Source organism: Eubalaena glacialis, chromosome 11, assembly GCF_028564815.1.
Source record: "Eubalaena glacialis isolate mEubGla1 chromosome 11, mEubGla1.1.hap2.+ XY, whole genome shotgun sequence".
Taxonomy (NCBI): domain Eukaryota; kingdom Metazoa; phylum Chordata; class Mammalia; order Artiodactyla; family Balaenidae; genus Eubalaena; species Eubalaena glacialis.
The window spans coordinates 32,173,667-32,188,319 of NC_083726.1; the positions used below are offsets into that span (position 1 = coordinate 32,173,667).

A 14,653-nucleotide genomic window follows, 5' to 3' on the forward strand; every position below is an offset into this window, starting at 1 on the left:
CAAGCTCAATAAACAGGTATCAAATTTGAAGCATTACACTCTTTTTTTTTTTTTTTTACCTTGGTCACTGATTCATCCAGCAAATATTTATTAAGAGCTTTTTATATTCAAGGTTCTGCTATGTGTTGTAAAGATACTGAAGAAAAAAAAGAGATGCCCAGATTTTTAAAAACATAAAATATAGTGTAATAAGAAAAAATAAGCCATGCACAAAGGTAGCTATTTTACATATCTGAAAGAGTTATTTTCAAAGAGAGGTGTTTTGTGGGGCGTGTGAGTGTGGGTTCATGCTAGGATTCAAGAATGTCTTCCCATTGACTAAGAAAATATTTTTCCTTATTAATTGACATATTGGTTATGGTCTGCCAATAAATGGCTGAAAAGCTGTGATTCAAAACAATGATTCTTTTGATGTCTCACAAATTAGGTTAAATTCTGTCCTATATCTAAGTCTCTCTCTCTCCCGCTCACTTTGACTGGGTTATACTATTAGCTTATCGGATTAAAGCACTTCTCAGGGTTTTGCTGCTACTTGCCAAACAGTCTACATTTAAAGTAGAGAAAATTTCTTTTGGTGCCTTAAGGTATGAATTTTATGCATTCCCTAGTTTTTAGAAAACACCTTAAGTGATAAATCCTTCACATGTTGCTACAAGTTCACTCCTAATTGCCATTGGGGAATTGCCCGTAGAAAGCTTTTGACAAAAGTTAACAATACTGTCATTGAAATGAAAAATCCAAACCATATTTTAACAGAAAATTTTTTAAAAATTTGGTCAGCATAGTTTGAAAACTCAGCATCTAATTGCATCTAATTGTATTTAAGCCAGGAGCGTTAAAAAAAAACAAACAAACAGGTGGATTCCCTTTTTCACATTAAGGCAGAAGATGTTAATTGTTAATAGTTTTAGTGACTACGGATTTTCACGGATGATCACCAGCATGTTTTCTGTTTTCATCTAGACTTGGATTATCACTTGCATTTATCTTCAACTGCTCCTATTTAATCCTCTCGTCAAAACTCAAGGGATCTGCAGGAACCGTGTGACTGATGATGTGAAAGACGTTACAAAATTGGTAAGTAAGGAATGCTTTCAATTGCTGTGACTCTTTTTCTTGTACTTTTTGAAAAAGATTTCCTTTTTTCTTGCCCCAAATTAGTATTTTTCGAAGACCAGGAGAGAAGTCACTGAGTTATTCTAAAGAGTTTGTAGAGAGCAGGTAGGGAGATATTTAAGGTCATGGAGCATCTTGTTGGTAAAGTTGGCCTGTTGCACCCCACGGAAGTGGCTTTGTTTCTTTGCTGGTCTTTTCATCTCCTTCACAGGCAGTGAAGGACACTGGCGAGTTCTCTGTGCTGATGTGCCAGCACTAGCTTGTTCCCCATTATCTCTTAAAAGTGTTTTATTTCCCTTCCACATGCCTTCCTACTCTTCTCTAACGAGCCTAACAAAAGATCTGAGATGGTCTTTCTCCCCCTTTCCAACAGCTTGAAGACCCTGTCACATGCGGGTGGGTGTTTGCTCCCTCAGTAAACACAGTTGGAGTCATTTGTTGCCCAAATGTTGACCAGATTCATCTCCCACGTCCATCACATTGGAACTCTTCCCTCAGGAAAAGCCGTTTTACACTGGTGCCCCTTGGTCACTGCCGGCTTCGTGCCATGCTTCTCTTAAGATGCAAACCACAGAGAGGGAGAGCATAACATAGCATCTGAAATGCCTTCCTCCCAACTCTCACAATCTAGTGGTGATTGTACATGCTCACTTGAGCTACAGTGTGTGCTTTCAGGATGAACAAAGTTTGAGAAGCAGTTTTCTAAGTTCCTGGTTCAAAAGAGCCAAATGGCACTCAGTTATTTGAATATTGTCTAGGGAACGGACGTGATGTGAGAATAGGAAAGAAATGAGGATTGTAGTAAGTAGAAAGAAAGAAAAGTATATTTTTTGAGATATTTATCTTCCCTATTTTGATATGCATTTCCTGGTTTATATGTTTTATTTTGGGTTCATAGCCAAACTTCAAAACAGAAGTTTAATGCTACCATCTGAGTCTTGCTGGCTTAGTCTCAATGCAGAATTAAGAATACACACACACACACACAATGCAGATTTCTTTGGATACTTACAAAGTCCAGGTTTAAAAAAAATTCTCTGGTGCAGTGCCTGAAGATGTATCACCATGTTTTATTTGAGGAGCTGGTGACCAAAGCAATGCAACATTTGCCTACTATATGCCCAGCTAGGTATAAGAATGGGGGTGGGGTGATGAAGTACTTTTTTCAAAACATGTATCATGATCCTTTCCCTCAAGGTGCATGTTAGTTTGTGACCCAAGAAACTATATTAAAAAGAAAATGTTTATATTCAAAATTTGGTATCAATAGAAGGCACTCATGAAATGTTTGTTCGATGAAGTAAGGATGTGTACCACTGTGCAGCATCATAATCACCTGTGGCGCTTATGAAAATCATAGGTGTCTGGGCCCCACTGATTCAGTAGGTCTGAAGGCATCTACATTTAAAGACATTCCTTAAAGGAGGTTTAAGAACCAGTGCTCTAGATGGTCTATTCTGTCACAGTTTAGAGACCAAAATATTGTGACCTTGATTTAATCTCATTTCTTATTATGAGTAGTTTTATCTATGTTGTATGGATTTATATAAACGTTAGATTAATACGAGTCTCCAAAATATGCTTAAAGTAGGCCACAACTGGGAAATTACAGCTCTCATGGGGCTGCTGGTAGAACCATGGAGCTAAGATGAGCGGGGAGGTCCGAAGTGGTCCTAGGTGTCCAATTTCAAATATGTGGGCAAGGAGTCATAGACGGAAGGTGATGGTGTATCTGACCACACGCTGAGCATGTCCAAAATTAAAATGGTATTTAAGAAAAATTACTTATAGTCATTATTTTTTGCTGTTTGAGGAATACTACTTAATGAGCACCACTTCCTGTGAAATGTCAAACCGATACTTTCAAGTGGCATAAGTAGGTATTATAAGCACCTTCCAAGACTTTCCACTCTTGTCTTTGACCATCTGCTTATTTTCACTCTGTTACCTATCAGTTGGTACAGTGAAAAATGGCAGGAAGCATGGAGAAAGAAGTGCCTGGAAAGAGATACTTATTAACACTAAAATATAATTCCTTCCCCCAAGGGCAAATGTAAAAAATCATTAAACTGAAAAAAGTCTTTCTGTCACCCCTCGAGCACCTGACTCAGAGGGGAACTTTTTAATTTCAAGAGTTGATCTAAATGAAATTAGTGTGTTTACTTTGGCTTATTGGGGAAAAAAATCAAGTTAGTAACAAAAAAGGACTTAGAAGATCACTTCTAACTGAATAAAGACCTACTTAATGCCCAGCCAGTATTTCATAGAGTAGGACATTGAAAGATATAAAATAATGCCTGGTCTCAGAGTGTTTATAATCTAGTTTGGGAGCTAACCCATCTCTATGAATATATGAGTGCATATCACTCAGTCCACAATAACCACACGTAAATGGATACCATTTGAAAGATTTTCTGGTGTAGCGTGGGACCCAACCTATGCTAATTTATTGGTTAAAAGAATGGATTTTAGAATCTGGCACACCTGCTCTTTGACCTTAGATAAGTAACTATGTTTCTAAATCTCAGTTCTTACTTCCCATTTTGTAGTGTAGATTAAATAAGAGAATGTATATATAAATATTTTACCACAGTTATTATCACAACCTCTCTGTGCCTCAGTTTCCTCATCAGTGTAATAGATTAACAGTACAATTGACCTTTGAAGAACATGGGGGTTAGCAGTGGAACATCCTTCTCACAGCTTGTAGTTGGCCCTCTGTATACAAGCTTCCTCCCTAGCTGTGGTTCTGCATCCGCAGATTCAACCAACCATGGATCATGTAGTACTGCCGTACTTAACTGTTAAAAAAAAAAAAAAAAATGAGTATGAGTAGACCCATGCAGTTCAAACCCATGTTGTTCAAGGGTCAACTGTACTTAACCTCATAGAGTAACTTTAAAGATTAAATAAGTGAATAGAACAGTGCTAGGAACATAGCAAGTGCCTGCTAAATACTGTCTGTCAGTAATGGTAGTAGTGGCATTTGTGGGGTCATAGGATACTGGAGTCGGAAGGGAATTTAGAGACAATCTAGACAAAGTACTTCGGAAATAGGAAAACTGAGACCCAATAGTGGTGAAGACCAGCTCCTGGTCCCATTACCTGTGCTGTATCTTCTAGGACAGTGGTTTTCAAACTGGCTTCAAGAGCCCACCTAGCCTCTCTGCTTTTATTATTTATGTGTCTGGGTTTCTAAATAAGACTTGGCTTGAAACAACAATTGAGCTTATGAAAAAATGTCTGCGAGCCACTGCTTTAAATCAGCGTTTGTGGGATATCATTTGAGAACCATCCAGTCACAATCTCTTAGGGTACGTGTTAAAAGTATAGCTATCAGGGCCCTGCCTCAGAAATACGGAATCACAGCTTGTGGAGATGAGATGTAGGAACGTTAATGTTTCTGACTAATATGCCAGGTGGTAGTTATTTGTATAGAAGTGGCAGGACCGCTTAGGCCATAATACTTACAATATTGGGTTGTTTCCATGTCTGAAAAAAAGCTGTGCTCCCATCCTTAGCCTAGAACTCATTAATTTCACTAATTCTAGCAGCAACATGAGTTACTTTTGAGTTTTATGGATATAGATAATCACAGCCTCTCTCTAGAGAACAGTGGGGCAAAAAAGCATCTTCAAGTAGGTCAGGCTTACCGGGGTGTTTTTGAATACTATCTCTGCTATTACCCAGCTGTGTGACCTTGGACAAATAAGTCCCTGGACCTTTCTGGGATTCAACTTCTGGTTTTGAAAATGAGGAACTAGGACATGATCAATACTTAGTTCTTAATCTAGGATTCATAAACTTTGAAATTCTTGCAAATGGAGCTCTAAATTATGCCTACGTGTGCCTTATGTGTGTTTCTAAGAAGAGCATGTATAACTTTCATCTGCTTCCCAGAGACGTCTGTGACACCCAAAAAGATAAGAACTACTAAATCCAATAACTTGGGAGACCCTTTTTAGCTCTGAGATTCTTTTATTCCATGGCAATACTTTTTTAGGTTGTACCTTTTGGAAAGATTCAGTTATGCCTTGACTAAAGGAGGTTATATCGAACAAGAGGATCTGGTTTCTTTGCAGACATAACTTGGGTACATTTTATTTGAGAAAAAGAAAGTGGGTTGAGAGTACCTTTTTGCCTTGTTTTTCACAGTAATTTCTTCAGCTGAAATCATTCCTTTGCCCGTTCGGCCAGTTCCTCCTTTGCTTTAGGTGGCACCTTGCACTGTGCCCACAAACATTGAGTTTGTTTGCTTGGGGTGATTCTCATGTCACAGAAGCACACGATTTATGACCTTACTGTCATTTTCTTTTAAATTTCTTATTGGACACTTTGTACTGCCCCTGCAATCCCCATGGTTTTCATTTGAAATCCTTCTGGCATGTTTACTCAGCATAATAGTTCATCTGTTTACAGAACATTTTGCTTTGTTTCCAAAAAATGTTGCAGGACTTGTTTTAAATGGCAAACTCAGACCTACCTAAAGAAAGGGTCAAGTATCTGGGAAGGGGATGAATGAAACTCTAAAAACTTGTATCTATGGGATGGTTCAGCTGTAGCTTTTAATGATTGTTAAGTGTTAATATAAGGAGGAATCCAAATATTGAAATAGTTCAAATTAATTTTTCCTTTTGTACTTCCTGCTGTTCCTTTCATTTGTGATATTTTTTCCTTCATTTGGGGGAATTTAATTGAATATGACTTTGTTGCTTTTTTAAAAACCTTTTTATCTTTAACTATCTATTGAGTAATTATTTGTCTTCCTCAAAATATTTAAGGCAGGTTGCTGTCCCAGCCCCATCTTGTAAAGGTGAAATTACTCTGTCTTTTCAAGGTCAGTCTACAAATCAGTAGAGTAGAATTAAAAGTCAAGAATTCGTGGTTTTCCAGGTCTTGAAGTAGCACTTATTTTAAGTAGATTATATTAATACATGACTCTTAGAGTTTAAAATAATGGAAGATTATAAAAATATACTTAGATAACAAATTTCACACTTTGAATGGACAGTTTTGAATGATGCGGAATTTTTATTCTTCTTCAAATACGATGTTCTTTGGATAGAATTACCACTGCCTTAAAACGGAAGATTGGAGTCTCTGAGACTTCCCATTTCTAGGTGAACTCTGAGCTTTATTAAGCATATCTTCTCTTTAAAAGCAGAGGTCTCACATAATTTTGTTTGACCCTTGAAGAACAATGGTTTGATAGCTGGAGAGTTTTTAAAGTTTATTTTGATTAGTTTGCAATATTTAGCATTTAAATTTCTGCTCCTGTGGTCAGTAGAAAATTTTTTTCTCTGTTTAAAGCTAAATTTAGGACTTATAGTATGCAAAGAAAGGACAGAAGCGTATTAGAAATAATATTCGTAAAAACTGACAAGTAGCGGGCTATGTTACCAAGCATGTCAATCTTATCATAAAGAAAAAATTGTTCTTCCTTTATAAGATAAACCACTTAGGTACAAAATCTCCTGCTCCTTGACTTTTTAAAGTAATCATTATTGTGTGAGTATCCAGGTACCATGCAAAGCACTTTGTATGGATTCTCTCTTTTAGTCATCACAACCCTAGGAGGTAATTATTATTCTTTTTTTAAAAATTTATTTATTTATTTATTTATGGCTGTGTTGGATCCCCGTTTCTGTGCGAGGGCTTTCTCTAGTTGTGGCAAGCGGGGGCCACTCTTCATCGCGGTGCGCGGGCCTCTCACTATCGCGGCCTCTCTTGTTGCGGAGCACAGGCTCCAGACGCGCAGGCTCAGTAATTGTGGCTCACGGGCCCAGTTGCTCCGCGGCATGTGGGATCTTCCCGGACCAGGGCTCGAACCCGTGTCCCCTGCATTGGCAGGCAGATTCTCAACCACTGCGCCACCAGGGAAGCCTGGAGGTAATTATTTTTACCAACAGCTTATTGATTAGGAAGCTGAGGCCTGGTGATGGTTAGTAACCTGACAATCCTCACCTGGAAATAGGGAGCTGAATAGAGGTTTGAACCCCTAACTGCCCATCTCTAGAGCATAAGAACCCAGTTCATAATTTATGATGTTTTAACTTAAGATGTCAATATCAACTGCAATTTAAGAATTAGCATTCTATCCTCTTGAATTTTATTTCCTGGGTAGTAGTCACCTTATCTTATGATTAGGAAGCAGTCATATTATAGAAGTTCAATTAGTACTACTTAATTGGAATCCACATTATAAGGTGTGTCTATGAAATAAACCAAAAATGTTTTTAATCTCTTCTATCTGAAAGGAGAATGAGGGTCATCTAACTTCATTTAGATATTCTTCACTGAGAAAATATGACCCAGAAAAGTCTTTATGAGTTGTCCTGTTAATTTTTTCTAAATCACTAATTGAGTTGTTATTAAAGGAAAAAAAAGGTAATTAACCTGGTTAGTTAGATTTTTAGTCAATATTAACAAGAGATGGCTTATAAGGAGAAATAAAAAGACAAACAGCTGGGACTTCCCTGATGGTGCAGTGCTTAAGAACTCGCCTGCCAATGCAGGGGACACGGGTTTGAGACCTGGTCCGGGAAGATCCCACATGCCACGGAGCAACTAAGCCCATGCACCACAACTACTGAGCCTGCACTCTAGAGCCCGTGAGCCACAACTACTGAAGCCCGCATGCCTAGAGCCGATGCTCCACAGCAAGAGAAGCCACCACAGTGAGAAGCCCGCGCACCGCAATGAAGAGTAGCCCCTGCTCGCCGCAACTAGAGAAAGCATGCGTGGAGCAATGAAGACCCAACGCAGCCAAATAAATAAATAAATTTTTTTTTAAAAAAGGCAAAAATCTTTGCCCTGTGTTATTTCTGAAGACTGAACAACCAGCATTACACTAAGCTGCTGCAGGAGTGAACTGGGATATTTAAAATACAAGCGTAGAAGGTTTTTCGCTCTACAGCAGTGATTCTTAAACTTCTCTGGGTCTCCCAACACTCTGAAAACTGGACTCTTTCCTCAGAAAGGTTCACATATGTGCAACATTTTATGTAGTGTCAAGGGAATCATGAGTTATTACTACTGCATTTTGATTCTTATCTAGAACTTGGGAGAAACAACTGAGACAAGTGTGTCTCACTAAAGATGTCCAGGAAGCCACTGATTTCATGAGACTTAGAGACCTCAATGACATTTGAATCATGAAATTCAAAGATTTTAGATAAGTGATCTAGAGAGGGTGTTAAATGTTCTGACTTTGAGTTCTTTTTCTCCTGAGTCCAAATACCTGCAGGGTATGGTAGACAGCCAGTGCCTGTTTGGCTTGCAAAGACTTTTTCTTGGCTGAGTTTCCAGCATTTCTGCATGCCATTCTCGTATGCATTTTACCTCCTCATGTCACTGAGTATGGTCAGTCCTTAAGACATCCAAAAAAAGATAGCAAATGGGCCCATCTAGTAGTAGAGTGAGCCCATCACAAAGTGACTTGTTTTTGCAGTTTTATGCATTTAATGATCTGGCACAGTATTTACATCCTCACACTCCAAACCACAAAGTTCATTGGAATAATTGGACCTTTGGTAAATTTTCCACCAGTTAGGTTCTATTTTACTTTATTTTTTGCCCTGAACATATTTTACTAGAATAGATTGGTTTTTTCAAAATCTGTAGCCTTGGTTATGTATCCATTTCACCCTACCAACAGTATGCTTCCCTGGAATCTAAACCACGTCTCTGCTTTTTCAGCTTCCGGTCTCTGTATAAATATTTAATGCATGTTCAGTACTTTCCTAGTGGTGTTCTAAACTGCCCCCAGTCTCTATTCTCTCCTTGCTCCAATCCATCCCTCCAGACTAACCTTCCTAAATTGACGGTCATGTTCCCTTCCAGCTTAAACACCTGCAGTGTAGCACCACTGCTTAAGTCCATGAGAAAGGTAAATCAGACTGAATTTTTCATAGTTACCTACTTCACCCTCTTCATCTTACAGACGAGGAGTAGAGGTTCCACGGGGAAGAAGCGGTGTGCCTGAGGCAGGAGTGACTTGCTGTGGGGTTCTGGTGGTGGCACTGGTCCCGGGGAACCTCACTGCCTCCCTCTTGGCCTCCTTGGCCTGACATTCAGGTCCCTCACTAATAATGGCTTTCCCGGGGTATTTCTTTTTCTTTTTTTTTTCTTCCCTCTCTTTGTTTGCCAAGTGCTATTTAAATTTATTTATTTATTTTTATTTATGGCTATGTTGCGTCTTCGTTTCTGTGCAAGGGCTTTCTCTAGTTGTGGCAAGTGGGGGCCACTCTTCATCGCGGTGCGCGGGCCTCTCACTGTCGCGGCCTCTCTTGTTGCGGAGCACAGGCTCCAGACGCGCAGGCTCAGTAATTGTGGCTCACGGGCCCAGTTGCTCCGTGGCATGTGGGATCTTCCCAGACCAGGGCTCGAACCCGTGTCCCCTGCATTGGCAGGCAGATTCTCAACCACTGCACCACGAGGGAAGCCCCTCCCGGGCTATTTCTTACCTCCTACCTGCTAGAGCCTGAATGATCTGTCCCTGGTCTCCCATGTCCTTGTCTTTGCATATAACCCTATACCTAGAATGTCCCATTCCCTTGCAATTAATAATAAACACTCGTACTCATTCACACACCACGCTCAAGCACTAAGTATTTTAAACAAGTTATGTAATCCTTTTTTAGTCTTAATAAATCCACTAGCTCGATTCTATGATTCCCATTTTACACATGTGGAAATTGAGGCTAAAGAAGATTAAGTAGTTTGCCCAAGATCTCTGAGTTAGCACGTGGCAGGACATGGATCCAACCTGAGCAGTGTGTCCCCGGGACCTGTGCTATGAGTCCTACATCAAACTAACTGCCTCGAAGGAACAGCTTATCTTCCTAGTTCTAGGTCAAAGGCTCCCTCTACTCTTATCAAATTTCCACAGTGCTCAATATACATAAGAGAAACCAAATTTATCACAAGGTTATCTGTGCTTTCTGAATGCTATTTTACATACTATAAATGTTTGGAAAGTAATATAATAATTCATGAAGCAGCCATAAAAATATATAACTTGACTTCCTAATTTCTCTTCCAAATGTAACTGGAAACAAACCAATGCAAGCCAAGAAAGTAATAATGCGGAGAGTGATCTGTAGATAACTGTGCTGAGACCAGCACACAGAGCCAAGATTTGTATCCTTACCTCCAATAGGTACTCCTGATGACTGTGACCTTGGGATGCCAGTTAACCTCTCTGAGCCTCTGTGTTTTCTTTTGTGAAATAGGCTTAATAACACATATCTCTGGGGTTGTGATAGAGACTGTGTATGAAAACTTATTTAAATTGTAAAGCATTTTTCAAAAATAGTATTACTTTTCAGTTCCATCAGAAATTAAATATCAGTAAATCAGTTTAATGCAGAACTTATTATTATATACTCCCCAAGTGGTAAGGTGTGGAGATTTCAGTGTGTTGGTCAGAGAACTTCTTGTAAGGTTTCTTTGACTTCTTTGCACCAATTTTTATGTATAGATTACTAATAAAACAGAATTGGCCAGCATATCGCTTACATTTTTTCTGCCCTTTCGGTACATACTCAGATCCTAAGTTATCTGAATACCAGTTCGGTCAATTCTATATTTGTTTTCTGATAATGTTAATTGTGCTTAAGGACGGCTAGATTGTCAAGCAGCTTGTGTTCAGAACACCTGCCACTTATTGCCATGTTTCTCCATCTGGAATGACTTTCATTTACATGGTTGGTTCATAACAAAACAGAATGTTGCTGCTCATTTTGATTCCAGCTTTTAGGTCAGCTACGTCTTCCACTGGGGCTTACATAAAATAACAAGGTCCTTTTGCTTTTCAAAAATGGGGATGAAGATCCACAAGACAAAAGAAATTAGGGAAGCATGGTGGGAAGTTTGACCAAGAGGAAGAAAGTTAAATGTAAAGAGTAAGAGAGTCACCCCGAAATTAAAGATAAAAAAAATGCCACCTTCTGTGGCAGCCCAGATGTGTTTTCAGTAAGCAGCAAGGACTTTACTGTTTTATTGGGGGTGGCATGAGGAGGGTTGATGGTGAGCCTCACAAGTGGAAAATACCTAGGACAAGTGTGCAGAGAGTAGATAGATGAAAATATGTAGTTGAGCTAAGAGGCAAGGGAGGCTCTGCTGTCAGAGACCTGAGTTCTAGTACAGACTTAACACATAGTCATCGTGTGACCTTAGTCAAGTTTCTTGACCTCTTTGAGCCTTAAGTTCTTCATTCATTAAATAGAGACACTATGTGAAAGGGATTCTGAGGCTTGGATGTGATCATGCAACATAAGCCCTTGATAAGCACAGTGCCAGCACATCATAAATGTTTGGTAAGTGTTAGGCTGGAGGCTGAGATGCATGGGAGATGGTACCATTGGAAGTAGAATTGTAGCATGCACAGTGGGATCAGCTACTTCCTTGGCTCTCCTCTGACTGCTTATGCCTTTAACTAGATTCTTTTCTCACCAAACTGTTCTCAGATTCCAGAAGCTATTGGCAAAGCCAAGAAGAAACCATATGGATTGTGTTCTGGGAGACTTGTCAGAGATGACCTAGTCTGGCAAACATGCACAAGATCCCAGCTTACTATGGGGAATAGTAATGATTTTAGAGACAGGGTAAAGGGGAAAATGAGTCCACCAAGGCAAGATAGACCCATTGAGGATATAATAAAGCAAAACCACTTTTTTTACATTGTATATTGTTTTAAGACTCAATGGGCTAAGTCAGTTTATACATATTATAAACGGGCCATATGATACAGATGGAAATTTTATCCGTGCTAGAAGGGTGAGATGTAAGAGGTGGTACTATATGTAGAAAAGGAGACAAGTGAACCTAGAACTCTTTAAGTTACGAAGATGTGTGCCTTGGAAGTCAGTTGCCAGTATAGCTCTCAGTGAAGAATATGGATTGATTGGCACATTCACTCATCTCAGCTCATAAATTGACTCTCAGACATGGGTACTTTTATCTCCACTTTACAGATGAGAGAAACCAAAGTACAGTTTAGATTTCTTCCAAATTCCCTGGTTCTAAATCAGGTGCTTGTTCCACTTATGCCACAGTGACTGGTGGAAATGGGTTAGATAGTCTTTGAAAGCCTTTAAAAGAAGCTAGGTAAACACTTGAGGCATCTCAAACGTTCAGCACCAGCTAAGTGGATTAAGTTATATCACAGAACTGAATCTTTCTAAATTAATTAAGTGATAAAGCATTTGCCACTCATAAGTATCATTGATCTTTTGAAATTTCACAGACATTTTTTTCTAGGATCAACGTAGAACAGTAGTTCTCCAACTTGAGTGTACATCAGAGTCACCTGGAGGACTTGTTACATAAGATTCAGTAGGTCTGGTGTGGCCCGCGACTGCGTTTCTACAGATTCCCTGGTGATGTTGACATATCACTTGGTAAACCACTTACAAGAAAAATATACTGTGTTATGCATCCTTTGGAGGAACAAATAGAAATATAATCCTAGAGGGAAATTCCAAGACCACAGATGGAAATTGAAATTCAAATCATGTTTCCAAAACTCAGTAGATTATACTTAGCCACCCATAACAGAATTTGGAGTAAAAAAGATTTGTATTATCACTTTATTTCTGGAGAGTGCCTTTGATTGGAAAGGGAAATCAAGAATGAAAAATCACTATGTATGTAAATATTGAAATTCAGTAGTAACTAAAAGTATAATAGGTTTGTAGGTGTTTTTCTCCAAACCACTAAAAACAATATGACTGATATGTATGGATTTTCTTACAGATATTTTTTTCCTTTTTTTTTTTTTTTTTTTTTGGTCTCTGTAGGTGGCAAATCTTCCAAAAGACTATAAGATAACCCTCAAATATGTCCCCGGGATGGACGTTTTGGTATGTAAACTGTACATTTCTGGGTTTCATTTTGGTAGCTGACAAAAGAGACGGGATCATTCATATTGAGATAGGAAATTATCTGCCATTTAGGAGTTTGCTAATTGTCAGAATTTGAAGAAGGTATCTTTGGAATTTGACTTACATATTTTTTTTTCCTCAGGCAACTGCTAAACTTTAGTTTTGGATGAGCATTTCAGCACATGTGTCTTACACCTGTACTCCCAAAGTAAATAAGATCACCTTCCTTAGAGCTAGCCACTGATTTCTCTTTTTCCTTCAGTCTTCCCCCAAAAAAGGCTTGAGTGTAAAATTATGTAAATTCTTTTCATACCTGAAAAGGTCCTATATAAGTCTCCTATTTAATTTGAGTTAATTTGAGAACCCAAAATGTTTTATCTCTGAATTTATTTGCAATGTGATTGATTCTTAAAACCTTACAATAAAAATATGTGGCTATGATTATAGGTACTCCTTTATTACTGTAACTAAGCAATTTTGTTTTTCTCATTACATAGTGTCAGTATTCATACATGAAGAAATATTTCGAGCATAGGGAATAATGTAATGCCTGTGTACTCATCACATAGCTTGTCAAATGGTACCATTGTACAGTATTTGCTTCAAATGTATTTTTTAATAGTGAATCATGATAAATATAACTAAAGCCCCATATATGCCCCTTTCCTATACCCATTAGTGCTCACTTTTTCTCTTAGGAATAAGTATTCTGAGCTGGAATTTTTCATTCCAATGCATGTTTTCAAGGCTTGACCTGAAGATACCATCCCCTTGGAGCTGTGTTGAGTGCAACAGCCCCCAGTAGCCCTGCTCTAATACTTTGATTGCAAACTGTACATCCATTCATAAGATACCAATTTTTTTGCATATTTTATGTTAATGCCATTATACTGCATGTGTCACTTTGCAACTTGCTTATATTTTGCAACATGCCTTTGACGTATAACATGTTCCATGTTGATTCATTTTCACTACTGTATTGTTCCTTTGAGTTAATTTAAAATCATTTGGGTTACTCTCTGCTCTGCAACTTGACATCTTTCCATAACTTACCAAAAATACTTATTACACATCGACTTTGTGCAAGTTGTCTTAAACTTTGAGTCCTTTCTGTGGACGAGTCCATCAAAATTATTACCAGTTCAAGTATGTTAAGCACGTCACTCAGTGCTGTGTTTAAAACGTCTTTCAAAGACTATAAGGTTGTCATTTCAAGAGCATTCTCTTGAAAGGCATATTTCTTTTCACTAGTTTATGCTAAAATATTTACTATCTACCACGTTCCTTAGAATTCCTTAGAACATGTACCTTCTTGTTGAACAAGTTATCCTCTTTGTTGACCTAGCAAGTCTAGGTCAATGTCTGTCCTATTGAATTAGGAGAGTTCTCTGGAAATAATAATGTAACATTATAGCAGCCTGAAACTTAATCATTTGCTTACTCACTCAGCAAGTGTCCGTTTAGGAAACACTATGGAGCTAGCACTTTATGAGACACTTTAAGAAACAAATATACGTCAATTAGCCTTATGTTCAAAAACTTTAATAATAATGGGTGGGGGGAGTAGCTGGCCTTTTCATAATGCTTTTCTATTCTCAAAATGATTTCATGTTTTTAATCTCCTTGGATGATCAGAAAAACCCTGTGAGGAA

At 38.4% G+C, this 14,653-nt stretch overlaps 1 protein-coding gene across 5 annotated transcripts in view; it reads left to right on the forward strand.

Annotated features, from left to right (window-relative positions):
* Positions 1-14,653, forward strand: part of KITLG (KIT ligand) — an 89,110-nt gene that overhangs the window by 35,705 nt on the left and 38,752 nt on the right. For 4 of the 5 annotated variants that reach the window (XM_061205006.1, XM_061205009.1, XM_061205007.1 and 1 more), the window contains exons 2-3: positions 964-1,077; positions 12,918-12,980. In XM_061205006.1, coding sequence (XP_061060989.1) covers positions 964-1,077; positions 12,918-12,980 — 177 coding nt within the window. The remainder of the gene's footprint in view (positions 1-963; positions 1,078-12,917; positions 12,981-14,653) is intronic. The other variant, XM_061205008.1, reaches the window with a different exon arrangement.